At 48.5% G+C, this 23,005-nt stretch overlaps 2 protein-coding genes across 2 annotated transcripts in view; one reads left to right on the forward strand and one right to left on the reverse strand.

The window, feature by feature from the left end:
• Positions 1-1,139: 1,139 nt before the first annotated feature.
• On the reverse strand, positions 1,140-3,961 carry LOC144480829 (uncharacterized). Its single transcript, XM_078200450.1, has 2 exons — positions 3,597-3,961; positions 1,140-2,462 (listed from the first exon to the last, which is right to left on the reverse strand). Exon 2 carries the CDS (start codon positions 2,099-2,101, stop codon positions 1,427-1,429), a length of 675 nt encoding a protein of 224 aa, XP_078056576.1. The 5' UTR covers positions 2,102-2,462; positions 3,597-3,961; the 3' UTR covers positions 1,140-1,426.
• A 785-nt stretch (positions 3,962-4,746) lies between these two features.
• Positions 4,747-23,005, forward strand: part of LOC144480932 (uncharacterized) — a 28,052-nt gene continuing 9,793 nt past the window's right edge. Inside the window, exons 1-2 of the mRNA XM_078200556.1 lie at positions 4,747-5,732; positions 19,128-19,265. Coding sequence (XP_078056682.1) covers positions 4,986-5,732; positions 19,128-19,265 — 885 coding nt within the window. The 5' untranslated portion in view covers positions 4,747-4,985. The remainder of the gene's footprint in view (positions 5,733-19,127; positions 19,266-23,005) is intronic.

Consider the following 23,005-nt stretch of genomic DNA (forward strand, 5'->3'; position numbering starts at 1 on the left):
AAGGAGGGAAAGGGTTAATGTTTTTTTTTGTACTCGATGTATTTTGTGCCTAAAAGGTTGAACTTTGTACCTGGAATGTATCACAAACATAACCCTTCCTTATGGCTAGTCTCCCCTTTGTTTATATTGCTCCTGGTAGTAGTATAAGCCATTTGTTCATGGTTCCCTCGCTTGTTTATATCATTCTGATAAAACAGACAGTTAAATGTAGATGTAGGGTTGTAAGTCTTACTTTTTCCGTAGGCTTGTGTATGATTTAAACAAAGGAAGCAGCTATCAAATGGTAGGGTGCGAGAATGGCCGTTTGAAGGAGGACTCCCACTGGGACAGCTGCAATCGCACACAGTCACTTCAAAGGAAAGGCCGCGGGAAGAGCAGGGGGACCAGAGGTGGCACCTTGACAACAATGACCAGGAGAATTGTGCTTTATGACCCAAGGATACCAGATAGAGTCTAACCATAATCCAGAGACTATCAGAAGCTGTGAAAGGAACTATAATTTATGATCAAGGACTGTTAACTGGACTTTGCTTCATGACTTGTATTGGGAACCCTGATGTATAAAGGTCCACGCTTCTTGTGTTCAGAGAGAACTTTGGCTTCCGCTTTCAAGGGGTCAAGTTCTCCCGCAAGCTTGTGAGAATAAAGCCTACTCTATTTTGACTCATACCAGCCTCAAGAGGTATTTTTACCGACTTCACCCTGTAACTGCTAAAAACCTCTCTTTTCCTTCTCATCATATCCTGAATCTCTCTGGTCATCCATGGTTCTCTGGGCTTGTTGTTCCCTGTAGGGTAATAGGAAGGAGTATGTTGGGCCTGTACCCACCCCCATCTCCTTTTTGAACCCCTACCCATCCCTCACTGCTCTTCTGTTGATTTCCACACAAGTGGTTGCTTCCAGTCTACCTTGGCCAGATCCTGCCTTATTTTACTAAAATCCATTCTCCCCCCAATCCTAATTTTTTTTTTGCAACTTGTCTATTGTTTTGTCCATAACAAGCTTTTGTTCTACCTGACCCTCCCGCAGCATCAAACCCATCAAATTTCTCCCTCTCTTGAGTTCTGAAGTAGAGTTACATCGCGAAACGTTAACTCTATTTCTCTCTCCACAGATGCTGCCAGACCTGCTGCATTTTTCCAGTTCTTTGTATTTATTTTAGATCCACCTGTAGTGGTGGAAAAAACACTATTTACAATCCCGGGTAAAATAAATGTCCTTTAGCAGTTTCTGTGGATCATTACAGTGGAAATGTGCTCTCCCAGGCTCAAAGAGCATCAGCCCACTGGAAGTAAAGGCGTGAGACCGGCCAGTCCAGCAGAAAGAAACCCTCCGACCCTCCCACTTCACCCACTGTCAGAATGAACATGGTTCAGTCCTGGATGTGATTAACAGCAGCAATAACTGCAGAATCCAACCCCCGTCATCACTTGTGAATTCGCTGGTGTGTTACCAAGTGGGATGACCGAGTGAACCCCTTCCCACACACAGAGCAGGTGAATGGTCTCTCCCCGGTGTGAACCCGCTGGTGTGTCCGCAGGTTGGATGACCTTCTAAACCTCTTTGAGCAGTGAGAGCAGCTGAACGGTCTCTCCTCGGTGTGAATGCTCTGGTGGGACATCAGATCTGCAGCACTTTTGAAGCCGCTCCCACGGTCAGAGCATTTAAAGGGTCTCTCATTGGTGTGAGTGACTTTGTGTTTCCGCAGGCCAGATAATTGAGTGAATCCCTTTCCACACACGGAACAGATGAACGGTCTCTCCCCAGTGTGAACTTGCTGGTGTACCCGCAGGTTGGATGACCTTCTGAATCTCTTTGTGCAGTGAGAGCAGCTGAACGGTCTCTCCTCAGTGTGAATGCGCCGATGGGACACCAGTTCCCAAGAGCTTTTGAAGCCCGTCCCACAGTCAGAGCATTTAAAGGGTCTCTCATTGGTGTGAGTGACATTGTGTTTCAGCAAGTTGGATAACTGTGTGAATCCCTTCCCACACACAGAGCAGGTGAACGGCCTCTCCCCGGTGTGAATGCGTTGGTGAATTTCCAGTCGACATGGGTGCCTGAATCCCTTCCCACAGTCCCCACATTTCCACGGTTTCTCCATGGTGGGGGTGTAAATCTCCAGATTTGACTATCAATTGAAGCCTTGTCCACACACACACAACACGGGTACAGTCTCTCCCTACTTCGAATGCTGTTCCGACTTTTCAGGCTGTGTAACTGGTTAAAGCTCTTTCCACAGACAGTGCACTCGAACGCTCTCACTCGGGTGTGTGTCTGTCTCAGTGCTTTCCCAGTCCCACTTAAGTTTAAAGCCTCCTGAAGCAGACAGTACAGAAAAACATTTTTCCTGCTAGATTCAAAAGTCGATGATATTAAGGTCCTGATGAATCAAGTGACTCTGTCAGATCTAGATATGATGTTCGTTTTAGATTTCTGTCTGTAAATTGTCACCTTCTGATATCCTGTAAAAGGGATTTACAAAAGTCGGTGTTAGTACAGGATAGAAATTCAGAACAGAGAATTCTAGTTTCTATGGAACATTCTTTCCTCTCTCATTCCCTAAAAGCTGTAAATCGCCATCCCACACACCCTTCCTCCATTCTCACTGCTGTATCTTATATTCACCCAATTTTCCTGAAGGTGCTGATTCAGGCTGATTGAGCATGGTCAATGCTTCCTGTCCTGGACAGAGAGCTGAAAATCTTCAAGCTGACAGCCACATTAAAGTTTTACATTGGGACATAAATGAGCAGACTGATCACAGAATCATAGAAGGAGGCCATTTGGCTCATTGAGTCTGCAATGACTCTCCGACAGAGCATCCCACCCAGGCCCCATTCGTGTAACCCTACCTATTAACCCCATAATTTCCTCTAACCTACACATTTTTGGACATTAAGGAGCAATTTAGCATGGCCAATCAGTCGAACTTGCACACCTTTGGACAATGGGAAAAAACTGGAGCACCCAGAGGAATGCTATGAAGACAGAGGGAGAATTTGCAGACTCCACACAGACAGCGACCCAAGCCCGGGGATTGGAACCAGGGTCCCTGGAGCAGTGAGGCAGCAGTGCTAACCACCGTGCCACCGCAATGATGTGTGTAATACATTGTATTAGCTGGTTAGAGATACATGAAAAATGTGAGGAGGATCTTGATTTAGGCTGCGAGTGACGACCTGGAAGTTAAAAATTGAAGCCCCGAATGAGAAAAGAAACGGAAAGGGGGAGAAAATCATCATAGAAATCATAGAAACCCTACAGTGCGGAAGGAGGCCATTCGGCCCATCGAGTCTGCACCGACCACAATCCCACCCAGGCCCTACCCCCACACATTTAACCGCTAATCCCTCTAACCTACGCATCTCAGGACTCTAAGGGACAATTTTTAACCTGGCCAATCAACCTAACCCGCACATCTTTGGACTGTGGGAGGAAACCGGAGCACCCGGAGGAAACCCACGCAGACACGAGGAGAATGTGCAAACTCCACACAGACAGTGACCCAAGCTGGGAATCGAACCCGGGACCCTGGAGCTGTGAAGCAGCAGTGCTAACCACTGTGCTACCGTGCCTAAAGAAAGTGTTTTACTCACAGATGTTGGAGAGACAGGAGGAAGTTTGAGTCTGTGTCTGAAGCTCAATCTTCACTCAGAGAGAGAGAAGCAGCAGCAACTTTGTTGGGCAGGAATGAGCAGCTGAACAAGCTCATTGTCCACTTCCGCATTCAGACAATGGGGAGCTCTGATTGGCTGGAAGAGCAGCGTCCTTCCGGTCTTCCAGCGCTCCCATTGGTCAATCCCCCGCAGACAGACAATGAGGGGCGGAGCCCCACCTGGGGGTGGGCGGGACTTTGCCCTCCAGCCGCGCTGAGCTGTTGTCCAATGGGAAAGGCTGGAAGACCCGGACGGACAATGGTCAGTGCGCCGGCTTTGTCCCGGGTCCCGCCCCACACATGCGCAATCCCCCAATATCCGCACATGCGCGAGGAGCACAAACGCACTGTCGACTCAGCCTCTCATCGATCTGGCCAATGGGAAGAGTTGGAGGACCGGAAGGACCCTGGTCCTCCATTCAATCAGAGCAAGGGCTTTGTGTGAATGAAGATTGAGCTTCAGAACAGACTCAAACTTCCTCCTGTCGACAACCTTAAAAGAGGCCAACATCTGTGAGTAAAACACTTTCTTTTCTCCCCCTTTCCATTTCTTTTCTCATTCTGGAGTTGGATTTTTAACTTCCAGGTTACCACTCTCTGCCTAAATAAAGATCCTTCTCACATTCTTCATGTGTCTGTAACCAGGTAATACAGGGCATTACACACATCATCAGTCAGCTCATTTATGGCCAAAGGTAAAACTTTAACGTGGCTGTCAGCTTGAAGATTTTCAGCTCTCTCTGTGTCCAGGACAGGAAGCAGTGAGCATGGATCTGTCAATCAGCCTCAATCAGCACCTTCAGGAGAATTGGGAGGGTGAATATTAGACACAGCAGAGTGAGAATGGAGGGAGAGTGTGTGGGATGGAGATTTACAGCTTTTGGGGAGAGAGGAAAGAATGTTCCATAGAAATTAGAATGATCTGTTCTGAATTTCTATCCTGCACTGACACTGATGAATATTGTAAACTCCTTTTACAGGATATTAGAAGGGACTTACAGACAGAACTCTCAAATCAAACATCATGTCAACATCTGACAGAGTCACTCAATTCATTGGGACCTGAATGCTGTCAGCCTTTGAATCCAGAAGGAGAACTGTTTCTCTGTTCTGTCTGCTTCAGGAGACTTTGAACATCAGTGTGACTGGAACAGGACTGACACACACACAAAATCAACTGAGATTTTCACGTGCATTGACTGAGGAGAGAGCTTCCCAGTTCCACAGCCTCAAAAAATATTGCACCATCACAACAGGGACACCATAATCTTGTTCTGTCTGAGACTTTTACTGATCGTCAAACCTGGAGCAACACAAAGATACCTGCACCATGGAGAAACCGTGGAAATGTGCGGACTGTGGGAAGGGATGCAAAACCCCTTCCGAGCTGCAAACTCATCGACGTGTTCACACTGGAGAGAAGCCGTACATGTGCTATGTGTGTGGGCAGGGATTCGCTCGGTTACATCACCTGCAGCGACATCGGCTGGTTCACACTGGAGAAAGAGCGTTCATCTGCTTTGAGTGTGGGAAGGGATTCGCTCATTTACCCGAACTGCAGAGACACCAGCGCGTTCACACTGGAGAGAGACCATTCATCTGTTCGGTGTGTGGGAAGGGATTTACGCAGTTATCCAACCTGTTGAAGCACAAAATCACTCACACCAACGAGAGACCCTTTAAATGCTCTGACTGTGGGAGTGGTTTCAAAAGCTCTCGGGAACTGATGATTCACCAGCGCATTCACACTGGGGAGAGACCGTTCAGCTGCTCTCACTGCACAAAGACATTTAGAACATCATCCCACCTGCGGGAGCACCAGCGAATTCACACTGGGGAGAGGCCGTTCACCTGCTCTGTGTGTGGGAAGGGGTTCACTGAGTCATCCAGCCTGCGGAGTCACAATCTCACTCACACCAATGAGAGACCCTTTAAATGCTCTGACTGTGGAAGTGGTTTCAAAAGTTCTCGGGATCTGATTATCCACCAGCGCATTCACACTGAGGAGAGACCGTTCAGCTGCTCACACTGCACAAAGAGATTTAGAACGTCATCCAACCTGCGGGAACACCAGCGGGTTCACACCGGGGAGAGACCGTTCACCTGTTGTGTGTGTAGGAAGAGATTCACTCAGTCATCCAGTCTGTGGAGACACCAGCGAGTTCACAAGTGACGACAGGGGTTGGGGATTCTGCTGTTATTGCTGCTGTTAATCACATCCAGGACTGAACCATGTTCATTCTGACAGTGGGTGAAGTGGGAGGGTCGGACGGTTTCTTTCTGCTGGACTGGCCGGTCTCACAACTTTGCTTCCAGTGGGCTGATGCTCTTTGAGCCTGGGAGAGCACATTTCCACTGAAATCACCCACGAAAGCTGATGAAGGACATTTATTTTATCCCGGATAGTAAATAGTGTTTTTCCTACCACTCCAGTTGGATCTGAAATAAATACAGAAAGGACTGGAAAAACGCAGCAGGTCTGGCAGCATCTGTGAGAGAGAAACAGAGTTAACATTTCACACTGCTGGATTGGGAATCAATCTCCTCTGAACTGCTTCCATGGTATTTATAAAATGGGACAGCACGACAGCACAGTGGTTAGCCCTGCTGCATCACAGCGCCAGGGACACCGGTTCAAGTTCTGGCTTGGGTCACTGTCTGTGCAGAGTCTGCACATTCACCCCGTGTCTCTCACTGGGTTTTCTTCCACAGTCTGAAAGACGTGCTGGCTAGGTGCATGGGCCATGCTAAATTTTTCCTCAGTTTACCCGAACAGGCGCTGGAGTGTGGCGACTCGGGGATTTTCACAGTAACTTCAATGCAGTGTTAATGTAAGCCTATGTGTGACACGAATAAATAAACTTAAAAAAAATACTTGACCTTGTAAAAACTTCTACCAAATTGGTTTCTTGAATCCCCTTCTTCATACTTTAAAAATGTAGAAAGCCCACCTCAACCCAATTGTTGGAAATTAGCCCAACAATTCTATAACTTGTCGATAATGAAATTGGTTTGGTTTTTAGCTAATTTCGCACATTGTCTTAATTTTAAGACAATTCTTTCTCTCAACGATATCTCTTAGCTTGGGGTAGCCTGAGTGTCGACTAATAATTGGTTCGCATCAGTCATTCAATGTTGAGACATCTTACACAGGAGCCGATTCATTCCCTCCAGTCAAGGTGAACAATGTTTTAAAGCTTATTTATTAGTGTCACAAGTAGGCTTACATTAACACTGCAATGAAGTTACTTGGAAAATCCCCTAGTGGCCACACTCCGGCGTCTGTTCGGGTACACTGAGGGAGGATTTAGCATGGCCAATGCACCCTAACCAGCACGTCTTTCAGACTGGGGGGGGAAACTGGAGCACCCGGAGGAAACCCGCGCAGTCACGGGGAGAACGTGCAGACTTCGCACAGACGGTGACCCAAGCCGGGAATCAAAACCAGGTACCTTTTGCTGTGAGGCAGCGGTGCTAACCACTAACATGCCACCCTAACAAGCCTTGTTATCTGTTTCTTTTTCTATTCTGTTGGCCTCAGAAGGGGACATCTTATAATTAGCACAGCGTTTTAACTATTTTTAATGTGTTTATAATTCTAAAAGTTATAAACTTTTTTGTTCAAATTTAAGAGAGAAATAGGCAGCACTTGCAAGAGCTAAAATACACAAGATATGGGCGATCTCCAGGACAAAGGACACTTTTTGGTCAAATTGGGTTGTTTACCAGACGTAGGGGCGCCTTAACCCCTTATTTGAAAGGGAAATATGTGACCTACGTGCCTCCAGCACCTACAGGCATGTTGGGTACACACCAAGGGGTGGCAGCACCTGATTGGACCCTATCGATCAGGGTGATCAAGTCCTGATCAATTGATTGGCAATGGCCAAAAGGGCGTGAAAACCAACAAAGTACAAAGGATGCTGCGCTTCGGAAGAATCTCTCTTTCTCTCTCCCTCTTCTCCAACAAAGGACAACAACGGTGACTGCCACCAGCAACGACCAGCATGAGGAGAGCCACCCCACCCAAGAAGGAAATCATAGAAATCATAGAAACCCTACAGTGCAGAAGGAGGCCATTCGGCCCATCGAGTCTGCACCGACCACAATCCCACCCAGGCCCTACCCCCACATATTTTACCCGCTAATCCCTCTAATCTACGCATCCCAGGACTCTAAGGGGCAATTTTTAACCTGGCCAATCAACCTAACCCGCACATCTTTCAGACTGTGGGGGGAAACCGGAGCACCCGGAGGAAACCCACGCAGACACGAGGAGAATGTGCAAACTCCACACAGACAGTGACCCGAGCCGGGAATCGAACCCGGGACCCTGGAGCTGTGAAGCAGCAGTGCTAACCATTGTGCTACCGAAGGAAGGAAGACCAGAGCCAGAGTACCAGACCAGACTACGCAGAGGACTACGGAGACCAACACGCGGATAAAGGCCAATATCTACCTGGGTACTCACCAATCGCGCAAAAGCTAAGTCAAGGTCTAGTATTAGACTTGAACTTTGATATTTTATAAGATAACTGATTGTTGATTGGGTGGGTGATTATTAATTGTGTGTAAATAACTATTATTGTACAAGAAGTCTATTCGCAATTCTTTGTCCACCGTATAAGGGTTAAAACAGACTGTGTGGCAGGCACAGCAACATAATTGGCGACCCCAGTGGGACCAGAAGTAACTTTGTTGCTCTGATATCGAATCCCACAGAACCTAATATTCCTGGAGATTTAGCCTGAGCCTGAATTAAGGCGGCAAATGCCCCTCGTGATGGCCAGGATTTCAAGTAAATCGAAGGGAGTGGAAGGTCGATATTGAACGATTATTTAAAAACTCAGAGCCAACAGGGGTAAACTCCTTATTGGACAAATTAGTGCTTTCGGGAAATTGTGTATTGTGCATGCGTTGTTACTAACAAGGAGGATAGGGTAAACTCTGTAGGTTTTCATTAGAATCTGGAGGGATTAGGACCGGAACATAGCCAAAAGATGTACCCGCAGTCTGATCAACTCCCTACCTCTTGTCGTTGAATGTAGAATGGCAGGAAACATTACAGAGACGGAGAGGTGTCCCATATGGGAAACAAAATTCAGGGAATATATTAAGAAGAAATTCCCCTATGGGCAGAATTTTGTGCCAAACTGAGGCGGGACTGGGATCCTTCGGACAGAAGTATAGGGACGACCTGAGGATCGTTCACGGAAAACGGACAGTCAAAAGTGAGAAAGCGACTGACAGGGTGAGCTACTTAGGACAGCTGCTAGGAACGGAAAAGGAATTAAACACAGCTCGTAAGGAACTGGAGGAATCAAAGCAGGTGCAGGAGGAGAAGGGGGGACAGATTAGGAAATTGAAAGAGGAAAAGGAGGAGGAGATTAAGAAACTAAAGAAGCGGCAGCAGGAGAGGATAGAGCAAATACGAGCCAAGAAGCGACAGAGAGGTAGACGAATTGAAAAGAACAAACCAGGCAAATTTATTACATCTGGACAATTTTCAGACCCAGTATGAGAGAGCCTACCAAGGCGTCCAGCGCGCTGTCTTGGCCAAAGGTGAAGCCAAGCGGGCGGTAGCACAATTGGAAGCTAAGTGCGCCGATCTGCAGGTGGCAATAAAAGCGCTACATCAAGCCAGTAAAGAACAGAGACAGGCAACCGCTGACCACTCCAAACGCCAGGGAGAAATTTCACAGCTGGAATCCCTGTCATCGGTTCAAAGCGGATTTATGTGAACCTTCGGGACAGGAGAGGAAGAGGAGATAGAGAATGCGGATTGGGGAGAGTTAAAAGAGAATGCTGAGCTGTACGTTACGTGAACCGAGGACTGGGGTCCACCACCATCCTTCCCAGGGGAAGTCATACCCACCGCACCCTCAGATTCACCTCCAGTACCGATGCACCCAGCGACGACTGAACGTCGGGTAGGAAAGGCTCAGGGCCCCGCTGTTACGGACACGACAAATTTAATTGAGTTTTTTGAAGGGGTAACCAAGAAGGTAGCTGAGGGCAGTGCAGTTGATGTTGTCTACATGGACTTTAGCAAGGCCTTTGACAAGGTACCGCATAGTAGGTTGTTGCATAAAGCTAAATCTCACAGGATCCAGGGTGAGCTATCTAAATGGATACAAAATTGGCTTCTTGATAGAATATGGAGATGCCGGCGTTGGACTGGGGTAAACACAGTAAGAAGTCTCACAACACCAGGCTAAAGTCCAACAGGTTTATTTGGTAGCAAAAGCCACTAGCTTTCGGAGCGCTGCTCCTTCGTCAGGTGAGTGGGAGTTCTGTTCACAAATAGGGCATATAAAGACACAAACTCAATTTACAAAATAATGGTTGGAATGTGATTCTTGGGCGGCACGGTAACACAGTTGGGCGGCACGGTAGCACAGTGGTTAGCACTGCTGCTTCACAGCTCCAGGGTCCCGGGTTCGATTCCCGGCTCGGGTCACTGTCTGTGTGGAGTTTGCACATTCTCCCTCGTGTCTGCGTGGGTTTCCTCCGGGTGCTCCGGTTTCCTCCCACAGTCCAAAGATGTGCGGGTTAGGTTGATTGGCCAGGTTAAAATTGTCCCTGAGATGCGTAGTTAGAGGGATTAGCGGGTAAATATGTGGGGGTAGGGCCTGGGTGGGATTGTGGTCGGTGCAGACTCGATGGGCCGAATGGCCTCCTTCTGCACTGTAGGGTTTCTATGATTCTATGATTTCTACAGGTAATCAAGTCTTAAAGGTACAGACAATGTGAGTGGAGAGAGCGTTAAGCACAGGTTAAAGAGATAGTGGAGAGAGCGTTAAGCACAGGTTAAAGAGATAGTGGAGAGAGCGTTAAGCACAGGTTAAAGAGATAGTGGAGAGAGCGTTAAGCACAGGTTAAAGAGATAGTGGAGAGAGCGTTAAGCACAGGTTAAAGAGATAGTGGAGAGAGCGTTAAGCACAGGTTAAAGAGATAGTGGAGAGAGCGTTAAGCACAGGTTAAAGAGATAGTGGAGAGAGCGTTAAGCACAGGTTAAAGAGATAGTGGAGAGAGCGTTAAGCACAGGTTAAAGAGATAGTGGAGAGAGCGTTAAGCACAGGTTAAAGAGATAGTGGAGAGAGCGTTAAGCACAGGTTAAAGAGATAGTGGAGAGAGCGTTAAGCACAGGTCAAAGAGATAGTGGAGAGAGCGTTAAGCACAGGTTAAAGAGATAGTGGAGAGAGCGTTAAGCACAGGTTAAAGAGATAGTGGAGAGAGCGTTAAGCACAGGTTAAAGAGATCTCTTTAACCTGTGCTTAACGCTCTCTCCACCCACATTGTCTGTTCTTGACTGAAGACAGAGGGTGGTTGTCGAGAGTTGTTTTTCAAAATGGAGGCCTGTGACCAGCGGTGTGCCTCAGGGATCAGTGCTGGGCCCACTGTTATTGGTCATTTATATTAAGGATTTGGATGAGAATATAGGGGGCATGGTTAGTAAGTTTGCAGATGACACCAAGATTGGTGGCATAGTGGACAGTGAAGAAAGTTATCTCCAATTGCAACGGGATCTTGATCAATTGGGCCAATGGGCTGAGGAATGGCAGATGGAGTTAAATTTAGACAAATACGAGGTGATGCATTTTGGTAGATTGAACCAGGGCAGGACTTACTCAGTTAATGGTAGGGCGTTGGGGAGAGTTACAGAACAAAGAGATCGAGGGGTACATGTTCATAGCTCCTTGAAAGCGGAGTCACAGGTGGACAGAGTGGTGAAGAAGGCATTCAGCATGCTTGGTTTCATCGGTCAGAACATTGAATACAGGAGTTGGGATGTCTTGTTGAAGTTGTACAAGACATTGGTAAGGCCATACTTGGAATACTGTGTGCAATTCTGGTCACCCTATTATAGAAAGGATAAACTAGAAAGAGTGCAGAAAAGATTTACTGGGATGCTACCGGGACTTGATGAATTGAGTTATAAGGAGAGGCTGAGTAGACTGGGACTTTTTTCTCTGGAGCGTAGGAGGCTGAGGGGTGACCTTATAGAGGTCTATAAAATAATGAGGGGCATAGACAAGGTAGATAGTCAATATCTTTTCCCAAAGGTGGGGGAGTCTAAAACTAGAGGGCATAGGTTTAAGGTGAGAGGGGAGAGATACAAAAGTGTCCAGAGGGGCAATTCTTTCACACAGAGGGTGGTGAGTGTCTGGAACAAGCTGCCAGAGGTAGTAGTAGAGGCGGGTACAATTTTATCTTTTAAAAAGCATTTAGATAGTTACATGGGTACGATGGGTATAGAGGGATCTGCAGACCACATGCGGGCAACTGGGATTAACTTAGGGGTTTTAAAAAAAAAGGCGGCATGGACAAGTTGGGCCGAAGGGCCTGTTTCCATGCTGTAAACCTTTATGACTCTATGACCCCGTTTATGGTGGCACAATTGGCTGAAATTGCAAATGGAATCCCAACCTTTGAGCCATTGGCTGACCCACACTGGGTCTTTGAGGAGGTTAGGCAGCAAAAGATAATGCACGGGCTGGATGAAAGGGAAGAAGTAAAGCTAATTGTCATGTGCTTAAGCAATTCTGTGCACTCTGCCCTGCCAGCCCCTCAACATGTCGTGGAAGGAGCCTTGAGCGAGATCTAGGAAGCGATATTGACTGCAGTAGGGTTTAATAAAGGGGACCTTGTAGATGGGTTAAATAAATGTAGACAGAGGAAAAGGGGAACATCCGACTGCCTTTGCCGGTCATTTATGGATCCACTTCACATGAGTGTATGAAGAATTAGATCGGGCTAGATTAAATGAAGCCGATTCATCCAAATGGGCTTGGACATTAGTGTTGCATACCACAGAGGAAGGCAAGAAAACCTGCGCTAATTTTGATCCCGCAGAGACCACACACAATGAAGCATAGGTTCTCCAAAGGTTAGCTTGAGTCTGGAGCAGGAAGTTCAGGGACCCCCAAAGTCACGGTCAGATAGGGAAGCAAGAATGCGTCCGATGAGGGGTTGGCCAGGGTCCGGTATGGAGAAACGAGGGTCATCATAGAAGAAAGAAATCATAGAAATCATAGAAACCCTACAGTGCAGAAGGAGGCCATTCGGCCCATCGAGTCTGCACCGACCACAATCCCACCCAGGCCCACATATTTACCCACTAATCCCTCTAACCTACGCACCTCAGGACTCTAAGGGGCAATTTTTAACCTGGCCAATCAACCTAACCCGCACATCTTTGGACTGTGGGAGGAAACCGGAGCACCCGGAGGAAACCCACGCAGACACGAGGAGAATGTGCAAACTCCACACAGACAGTGACCCGAGCCGGGAATCGAACCCGGGACCCTGGAGCTGTGAAGCAGCAGTGCTAACCACTGTGCTACCGTGCTACCGAGGGGATCCCCTACACCAGAGAGGTGCAGCTCCACCTTACACCATTTGCTGATGACACCAAGATTGGTGGAGTAGTGGATGAGGTGGAGGGCTGTTACTGGCTGCAAAGAGACATAGATAGGACGCAAAGCTGGGCTGAAAAATGGCAAATGGAGTTTAACCCTGATAAATGTGAGGTGATTCATTTTGGTAGGACTAATTTAAATGTGGATTACAGGGTCAAAGGTAGGGTTCTGAAGACTGTGGAGAAACAGAGAGATCTTGGGGTTCATATCCACAGATCTCTAAAGGTTGCCACTCAAGTGGATAGAGCTGTGAAGAAGGCCGAGAGTGTGTTAGCTTTTATTAACAGGGGGTTGGAGTTTAAGAGCCGTGGGGTTATGCTGCAACTGTACAGGACCTTGGTGAGACCACATTTGGAATATTGTGTGCAGTTCTGGTCACCTCACTATAAGAAGGATGTGGAAGCGCTGGAAAGAGTGCAGAGGAGATTTACCAGGATGCTGCCTGGTTTGGAGGGTAGGTCTTATGAGGAAAGGTTGAGGGAGCTAGGGCTGTTCTCTCTGGAACGGAGGAGGCTGAGGGGAGACTTAATAGAGGTTTATAAAATGATGAAGGGGATAGATAGAGTGAACGTTCAAAGACTATTTCCTCGGGTGGATGGAGCTATTACAAGGGGGCATAACTATAGGGTTCGTGGTGGGCGATATAGGAAGGATATCAGAGGTAGGTTCTTTACGCAGAGAGTGGTTGGGGTGTGGAATGGACTGCCTGCAGTGATAGTGGAGTCAGACACTTTAGGAACATTTAAGCGGTTATTGGATAGGCACATGGAGCACACCAGGATGATAGGGAGTGGGATAGCTTGATCTTGGTTTCAGATAAAGCTCGGCACAACATCGTGGGCCGAAGGGCCTGTTCTGTGCTGTACTGTTCTATGTTCTATGTACACAGCAGCCCCAGGGAGAGATAGAGGGATATGTTTTAATTGTGGGCAGCCAGGACACTTCACCCGAGAGCACAGGAGACCCCCACCACCATATACATGGCCTCTGAGACCACCAGGAGAGGTGGTCTCCGCCAGCTCCACCAGCTAGGCTCCTAAATACAAGAGAGAACACCGCCCGCCACTGATAGAAGGTCCCGGTCACCCCATGCATACCGTGAACGCTAACCCACCACTATATCCAATTGTCCCGGCCTATGAAACCCTAGATTGCGGATATCCAGCCTCTCCAACCTGGGTCTGTACATAAGAACATAAGAACATAAGAAATAGGAGCAGGAGTAGGCCATCTAGCCCCTCGAGCCTGCCCCGCCATTCAATAAGATCATGGCTGATCTGACGTGGATCAGTACCACTTACCCGCCTGATCCCCATAACCCTTAATTCCCTTACCGATCAGGAATCCATCCATCCGCGCTTTAAACATATTCAGCGAGGTAGCCTCCACCACCTCAGTGGGCAGAGAATTCCAGAGATTCACCACCCTCTGGGAGAAGAAGTTCCTCCTCAACTCTGTCTTAAACCGACCCCCCTTTATTTTGAGGCTGTGTCCTCTAGTTTTAACTTCCTTACTAAGTGGAAAGAATCTCTCCGCCTCCACCCTATCCAGCCCCCGCATTATCTTATAAGTCTCCATAAGATCCCCCCTCATCCTTCTAAACTCCAACGAGTACAAACCCAATCTCCTCAGCCTCTCCTCATAATCCAAACCCCTCATCTCCGGTATCAACCTGGTGAACCTTCTCTGCACTCCCTCCAATGCCAATATATCCTTCCTCATATAAGGGGACCAATACTGCACACAGTATTCCAGCTGCGGCCTCACCAATGCCCTGTACAGGTGCATCAAGACATCGCTGCTTTTATATTCTATCCCCCTCGCAATATAGGCCAACATCCCATTTGCCTTCTTGATCACCTGTTGTACCTGCAGACTGGGCTTTTGCGTCTCATGCACAAGGACCCCCAGGTCTGTAGCACCAGGTGGGACAGCATCGGGAGACCCCTAGTTAACGGCGAGATAAGAAGCCACCTCGTAGCATTCCTTTGGGATACCGGAGGCTCCCAAACTACTCTGAATATACAAACATTAAAAACAGACATCCCTTAACCAACTGCGGGTACAATCACACTCAGTGGATTCATGGGATACATGAAGGAGGGACACATTACAGCCCCTGTACAGGTCTGCCTAGGCAACATGACGTGTGACCGTTCGATAGTGTTAGTTGACCTTCCCCCAAACGCTGAACACATACTTGGGTCCGATTGCATGAATACCTGTAATCTTTCATTTGATCCGGCTCATCGATGCATTTGGCAGATGGCTATGATTAGCAGAGCGCCTTCAGTCATTCCAGTTGGGACATATGCTAATAGGGTTAGGACAATAGGGGAGTTCTGGTCTGATCCCTTAACGATTAGCAGTAATTCAGCCATCAGGAGATGCTTTAAAGAAACAATGAGTTGTTTGTGCAACACAAGCATGATTGTACCCCGATTTCTACCCTGAAGAAGTACCCCATACACAAGCATGATTATGACCAGATACCTGGGGAGGTGTTAATTGAAGTGCAGAGACAATACGGTTACCCCAGACAGGCAGAGAAATCATAGAAAGAAATCATAGAAACCCTACAGTACAGAAAGAGGCCATTCGGCCCATCGAGTCTGCACCGACCACAATCCCACCCAGGCCCTACCCCCATATAGAGGGGGAGGTGGCCAAAGTAATTGATAGTCTATTACAGCAGGGGGTGTTGAGACAAATGGAATCCACAAACAATGCACCGATTATGGCCTGTAAAAAGGGCAGATGGATCATGGAGGTTCATGATGGATCATGGAGGGGGCGGCACGGTAGCACAGTGGTTAGCACTGCTGCTTCACAGCTCCAGGGTCCCGGGTTCGATTCCCGGCTCGGGTCACTGTCTGTGTGGAGTTTGCACATTCTCCTCGTGTCTGCGTGGGTTTCCTCCGGGTGCTCCGGTTTCCTCCCACAGTCCAAAGATGTGCGGGTTAGGTTGATTGGCCAGGTTATAAATTGTCCCTGAGATGCGTAGTTAGAGGGGTTAGTGGGTAAATATGTGGGGGTAGGGCCTGGGTGGGATTGTGGTCGGTGCAGACTCGATGGGCCGAATGGCCTCCTTCTGCACTGTAGGGTTTCTATGATTCTATGATTTCTAAGTTTCGGTGGGATAGGTTGATTGGCCAGGTTAAAAAATGGCCCCTTCGAGTCCTGTGATGCGTGGATTAGTGGGTACATATGTGGGGGTAGGGCCTGGGTGGGATTGTGGTCGGTGCAGACTCGATGGGCCGAATGGCCTCCTTCTGCACTGTCGGGTTTCTATGATTTCTATGATAATGATTGACTATTGGGAATTAAATAAGGTTACCCCACTCACGGCTCCCACAGTAGCTACAAGCCCCGTCACCATGATGAGACAGGGAGTTCAGGCAGAGTTTTTCACGGTACTGGATATCAGCATGATTGTACCCCGGGGTACAATCAGATGGTTTCTGGTCCATCCCTTTAAATCGGTCCTGCCAGTGCAAGTTAGCCTTTACCTTCCAGGGACAGCAATATACTTGGACTTGCCTACCATAATTCCCCGTCCATCTTCCACAGACGACTCGCTACCAGACTAGGAAAGTTTTCCTGAGTGCCTGGTCCAATATGTCGATGACTCATTGTTACAGACTCACACCAAAGAGGGGCGTGTAACATTGCTGGATGAATTGCTCGCACTGCTCCGCTCATTAGGCTGCAAAGTCAATCCGAAAAAGGCCCAAATTTTGCAACCCAAGGTCATATACCGAGGTAGAGTGATTACCCATGGGAAGAGGGAGATCGAACAGAAAAAGATAGATTCCATAGTGCACCTCCCACCGAGATGCGAGTGCCCTCCGATCTTTCCTAGGTCTAGTAGGGTACTGCCGGAACCATATAGACAGCTTCGCCACCAAAGCAGTCTGACTGTCCGAATTGTTAAAGAAGAATAGGGCGGCACGATAGCACAGTGGTTAGCACTGCTGCTTCACAGCTCCAGGGTCCCGGGTTCGATTCCCGGCTCGGGGTCACTGTCCGTGTGTGGAGTTTGCACATCCTCCTCGTGTCTGCGTGGGTTTCCTCCGGGTGCTCCGGTTTCCTCCCACAGTCCAAAGATGTGCGGGTTAGGTTGATTGGCCAGGTTAAAAATTGCCTCTTAGAGTCCTGGGATGTGTAGGTTAGCAGGGATTGGCGGGTAAATATGTGGGGGTAGGGCCTGGGTGGGATTGTGGTCGGTGCAGACTCGATGGGCCGAATGGCCTCCTTCTGCACTGTAGGGATTCTATGATTCTATGAAGAATGCGACCTGGAAGTACACAGCTGCAGTAACCGATCTAAAGCGCGCCCTCGCCACAGCGCCAACCTTACTAGTCCCCGACCCAGATCTACCATACGCCTTAGAGGTTGCAGCCACTGACCACGCACTTTTTGGCAGTATTATTACAGGAACCACTTGGTAGACGAGGCCCAGTAGCCCACACCTCAGGCGCAGTGACAATTCCCTAAAACAAATTTTAGAAGGAGTCTACCCAGCCCCATACGAGAAATGGAAGGACAAAATTCAGATTCAGAGTGGTTTAATATTAAAGGCAGGCACATACGTAGTCCCTACCCAAGGCAGAAATCAAGTCATCTACCAGTACCACGACGGACATGCTCATCAGGCCAGAGAGACAATAACCGAGCGATTAAAAGATTTGTGTTGGTGGCCTGAGCTGCACAATGATGTCACCCATTATATTGAAACTTGCTTAATTTGCACCCAAAACAACCCCGATAGGTGTGCCAGGAAAGCAGAGCTAAGGCACACACGCCCAATAGAAGGCCCCTGGACAAGCCTCCAAATTGATTATATCAGCCCACTACCGCCATGCAGGAATGGATTTTAAATATGTCCTGGTAATAATCGACACGGTAGGGCGGCGCGGTAGCACAGTGGGTTAGCACTGCTGCTTCACAGCTCCAGGGTCCCGGGTTCGATTCCCGGCTCGGGTCACTGTCTGTGTGGGAGTTTGCACATTCTCCTCGTGTCTGCGTGGGTTTCCCTCCGGGTGCTCCGGTTTCCTCCCACAGTCCAAAGATGTGCGGGTTCGGTTGATTAGCCAGGTTAAAAAAGAAATTGCCCCTTAGAGTCCTGGGATGTGTAGATTAGCGGGTAAATATGTGGGGGTAGGGCCTGGGTGGGATTGTGGTCGGTGCAGACTCGATGGGCCGAATGGCCTCCTTCTGCACTGTAGGGTTTCTATGAATTCTTTCTATGGTAGGGCAGCACGGTAGCACAGTGGTTAGCACTGCCGCTTCACAGCTCCAGGGTCCCGGGTTCGATTCCTGGCTCGGGGTCACTGTCTGTGTGGAGTTTGCACATTCTCCTCGTGTCTGCGTGGGTTTCCTCCGGGTGCTCCGGTTTCCTCCCACAGTCCAAAGATGTGCGGGTTAGGTTGATTGGCCAGGTTAAAAAATTGCCCCTTAGAGTCCTGAGATGCGTAGGTTAGAGGGATTAGCGGGTAAATATGTGGGGGTAGAGCCTGGGTGGGATTGTGGTCGGTGCAGACTCGATGGGCCGAATGGCCTCCTTCTGCACTGTCGGGTTTCTATGAATTCTATGACACTTTAACCGAATGGGTCGAGGTATTCCCCACTAGATCCAACACAGCTAAGGCCACCGCAAAGATATTAGCCCAACAGGTGTTAACACGATGGGGTCTTCCCCGCAGCATAGAGTCCGACCAAGGGATACATTTCACCGGGCGGGTGATGCAGAACGTGATGGCTATGTCTGGCATCGAGCAGAAATTCCATATCGCCTACCATCCACAATCCAGTGGAATCGTAGAGCGTATGAACCGAACGCTAAGCGGGATCATTAGGAAAACTGCAGCAAAGCAACACCACATGGGATACAGTGCTTCCCTTTGCCCTCATGATGGTACGCAACACCATTTCCAGCTCTACTGGGTTCAAACCCCCACACATTAATGACTGGCCAACCTATGAGGGGAGCTGAATACTTAGTGGGGTTTGATTTAACTGAGCCTGCTATCACAGTGCTCACCCACCAGGAAGCCATCCAGCAGATGACCGAAAACACTAAAGCAGCCCAGTTAGCCACGGCTGTCCAATTAGAAGTTAAAAAGAAACAGAGCAAGGCATATTTCGATAAAAGAGTACACCCGGTAGAATATACAGTTGGCCGGCAGGTAATAATTTCCCTCTACAATCTCAGTTCTTTCTTGTCCCCGAGATATAGAAACATAGAAACCCTACAGTGCAGAAGGCCATTCGGCCCATCGAGTCTGCACCGACCACAATCCCACTCAGGCTCTACTCCCACATATTTTACCCACTAATCCCTCTGACCTACACATCCCAGGACTCTAAGGGACAATTTTTAACCTGGCCAATCAACCTAACCCGCACACCTTTGGACTGTGGGAGGAAACCGGAGCGCCCGGAGGAAACCCACGCAGACACGAGGAGAATGTGCAAACTCCACACAGACAGTGACCCGAGCCGGGAATCGAACCCGGGACCCTGGAGCTGTGAAGCGGCAGTGCTAACCACTGTGCTACCGTGCCGCCCATATGCAGGTCCGCACGCCATCACCGACAAAATAATAGAAACCCAGACCCTTAGGATGTAAGGTCCTGGTCGCCAATGGGAAAGTTGGTTGGTTCAACATCAATTAACTGAAAGCTTACGGGACTCAGAATAATCACTTCCACCATCTCTCATTAGAGATAGGGGAGGATGACACTCGGCGACCAGAATGGCCTCACCCAGGAAATGTATTTCCCTGGACACTTTCTCATCCACTTTCAGGTTCAAACCAGACCGTTACCCCTACCACACTGCAGCCCAGCACCTCGTCCACATCTGAAGTGTTCCTAGGGGTACTGATCAACCCAGACATAACAGGAGTCTTGCGCACCCTAGAGGACTGGCGCGAGTCATAGAAATCATAGAAACCATATAGTACAGAAAGAGGCCATTCGGCCCATCGAGTCTGCACCAACCACAATCCCACCCAGGCCCTACCCCCATATCCCTACATATTTTACCCACTAATCCCAGTGGTTGGGATAAAGCACAGTGGTTAGCACCGCTGCTTCACAGCTCCAGGGACCTGGGTTCGAATCCCGGCTCGGGGTCACTGTCTGTGTGGAGTTTGCACATTCTCCTCGTGTCTGCGTGGGTTTCCTCCGGGTGCTCCGGTTTCCTCCCGCAGTCCAAAGATGTGCGGGTTAGGTTGATTGGCCATGCTAAAATTGCCCCTTAGTGTCCTGGGATGCGTAGATTAGAGGGATTAGCGGGTAAAATATGTAGGGATATGGGGGTAGGGCCTGGGTGGGATAGTGGTTGGTGCAGACTCGATGGGCCGAATGGCCTCTTTCTGTACTGTAGGGTTTCTATGATCCCTCTAATCTACGAATCCCAGGACACTAAGGGGCAATTTTAGCATGGCCAATCAACCTAACCCGCACATCTTTGGACTGGAGTCGCTAGATATCGGGCCCTCATAGCATTAAGGATTCTCCCATAAACATAAACCTTAACAGCCCCAGACCCAACAGTGAGGCCCTGACTAAACGACACCGGGTTATTTTGATGGGGACACCCGATGCTGCATCCCCCACCTGGGTAAGGGACCAGACACACAGATTGATTAGAATGGGAGATGAGGATAAAGGACCCAGATCCGAACACAGACCCCACAGTGCAGTCTACCGAACAGGCACAGGTATGGAGGTCAGGTGAGGATATAATGATGGAGCCCCATGAGACAAATGATTCAGAGAATGAGTCTCTGTTCGGCAATTTGTTCACGGAAATGCTGAATGACAAAATCTAAGGTGCTCCAAATGATGAAATTCAGCCTACAATGCAGACCAATGCAAGGTACAAGAATCTCTGATGGAAACACCCACTTACGAATCCCTCAACCTGCAGGTCCATCATGACCGATCGACATTAAAATGTCCACAGTTAAATGCAACCAATTCATTTCCATGCCACCTGTATAAGGGGCGGCACGGTAGCACAGTGGTTAGCACTGCTGCTTCACAGCTCCAGGATCCCGGGTTCGATTCCCGGCTCGGGTCACTGTCTGTGTGGAGTTTGCACATTCTCCTCGTGTCTGCGTGGGTTTCCTCCGGGTGCTCCGGTTTCCTCCCACAGTCCAAAGATGTGCGGGTTAGGCTGATTGGCCAGGTTAAAAATTGTCCCTGAGATGCGTAGTTAGCGGGTAAATATGTGGGGGTAGGGCCTGGGTGGGATTGTGGTCGGTGCAGACTCGATGGGCCGAATGGCCTCCTTCTGCACTGTCGGGTTTCTATGTATTTCTATGTATAATCCTAGTATGATTAACCGGATTACCTACACAGTCCTGCTCCATGCTCTTTGGTCACCTTTCTTTAGTTAAGACAAATCATCAAGGCAACTGTGCCAAATTTTATAATCATCGAGGTGACTGTGCTAAATTTTAAAATTGTTAAGGCAACTGTGCTACATTTTAAATTCCAAGAGGCACTTGTGCTAAATTTTAAATTCGTTCTGCCTTCGAACTCATTCATGGAATGGACACCTTATCTGACCCATATCTCGCAAGACATACCGATGCCATCCTCTTCAGGTCATTACAGATTGACTCCAATGCTATTCGAATCCCTCGGGCCAATGGTGACTTCTGCTAAAATAAAACAGGCCGCCTTGATTTTGCAGGCCAGTTTAAACAAGCTCTTTTCCGATCACTCCACAACTCGTACATTTATCGATCTGAACAAACATTTCATAGAGAAGTCTTCATAGAAACCCTACAGTGCAGAAGGAGGCCATTCGGCCCATCGAGTCTGCACCGACCACAATCCCACCCAGGCCCTACCCCCACATATTTACCCGCTAATCCCTCTAACCTATGCATCCCAGGACTCTAAGGGACAATTTTTAACCTGGCCAATCAACCTAACCCACACATCTTTGGACTGCGGGAGGAAACCGGAGGAAACCCACGCAGACACGAGGAGAATGTGCAAACTCCACACAGACAGTGACCCGAGCCGGGAATCGAACCCGGGACCCTGGAGCTGTGAAGCAGCAGTGCTAACCACTGTGCTACCGTGCCGCCCTTGCTCGGCAGTGGTTCACAATTGGAAGATAATACAACAAACGCAAGTGACAATCGATATACCCGGGTCTTCCTGACCATACCACTATCAATAGTGTTCAAAAAAAAGGGGGAGGGGTGCATGGATAGTAAACACATGCATATACGTCAAATATTAGACGCAATAACAGCAGAAATTACATTGATCTCCTCAGGACGACGGCAGAAGATGCAACTTAGGATCTATCTCACCGGACTCATCGTCAGGATGATCACGCAGGACACCCCAAGCAAGATGAACGTTTTGTATCCCGGCTATTTATGGTTTGCCCTCACCTGACGCGGGGGAAATGTGAGGATGGTGTATTATGGGTGCAAGAGTATAATGTTTGGGTGTAACAACCAGCGGCTGATATACAAAGAAACCAAATGGCAGTTCAGCTGAATATTGTCTGAGTGTCACCGTAGCAGGGGATTGGTGGGGATTTTCAAATAATGGGTGCCCCGAAATTGGTTGTCTGGCTCACAGCCCAGGACAAGGACTAGAGCTCGGGCAGTGGTGCCCCGGGGCACTCATAGAGGGGATCTTTGCCTTGAATGAATAGGAAATGGGCTGAAGCCAACCCCAAAATCATCCCGCTCTATTTGTCCTGAAGCCACCCCCGGACCACAGAACGGATTGATACTAAAGCACACAGGGAAAAAACCTGTCTGATAACATCCACCACGAATTGGTGTTGAACACAGAACCGGACTTTCTGTAGTGCATATGGACAGGGATGATAGAGCAGCGAAGGGAAAACCTAGAGCAAGGTACACAGTGGACAGATTCTGTCT

The sequence above is a fragment of the Mustelus asterias genome, chromosome 30, assembly GCF_964213995.1.
Source record: "Mustelus asterias chromosome 30, sMusAst1.hap1.1, whole genome shotgun sequence".
In the NCBI taxonomy this organism is placed as follows: Eukaryota; Metazoa; Chordata; class Chondrichthyes; order Carcharhiniformes; family Triakidae; genus Mustelus; species Mustelus asterias.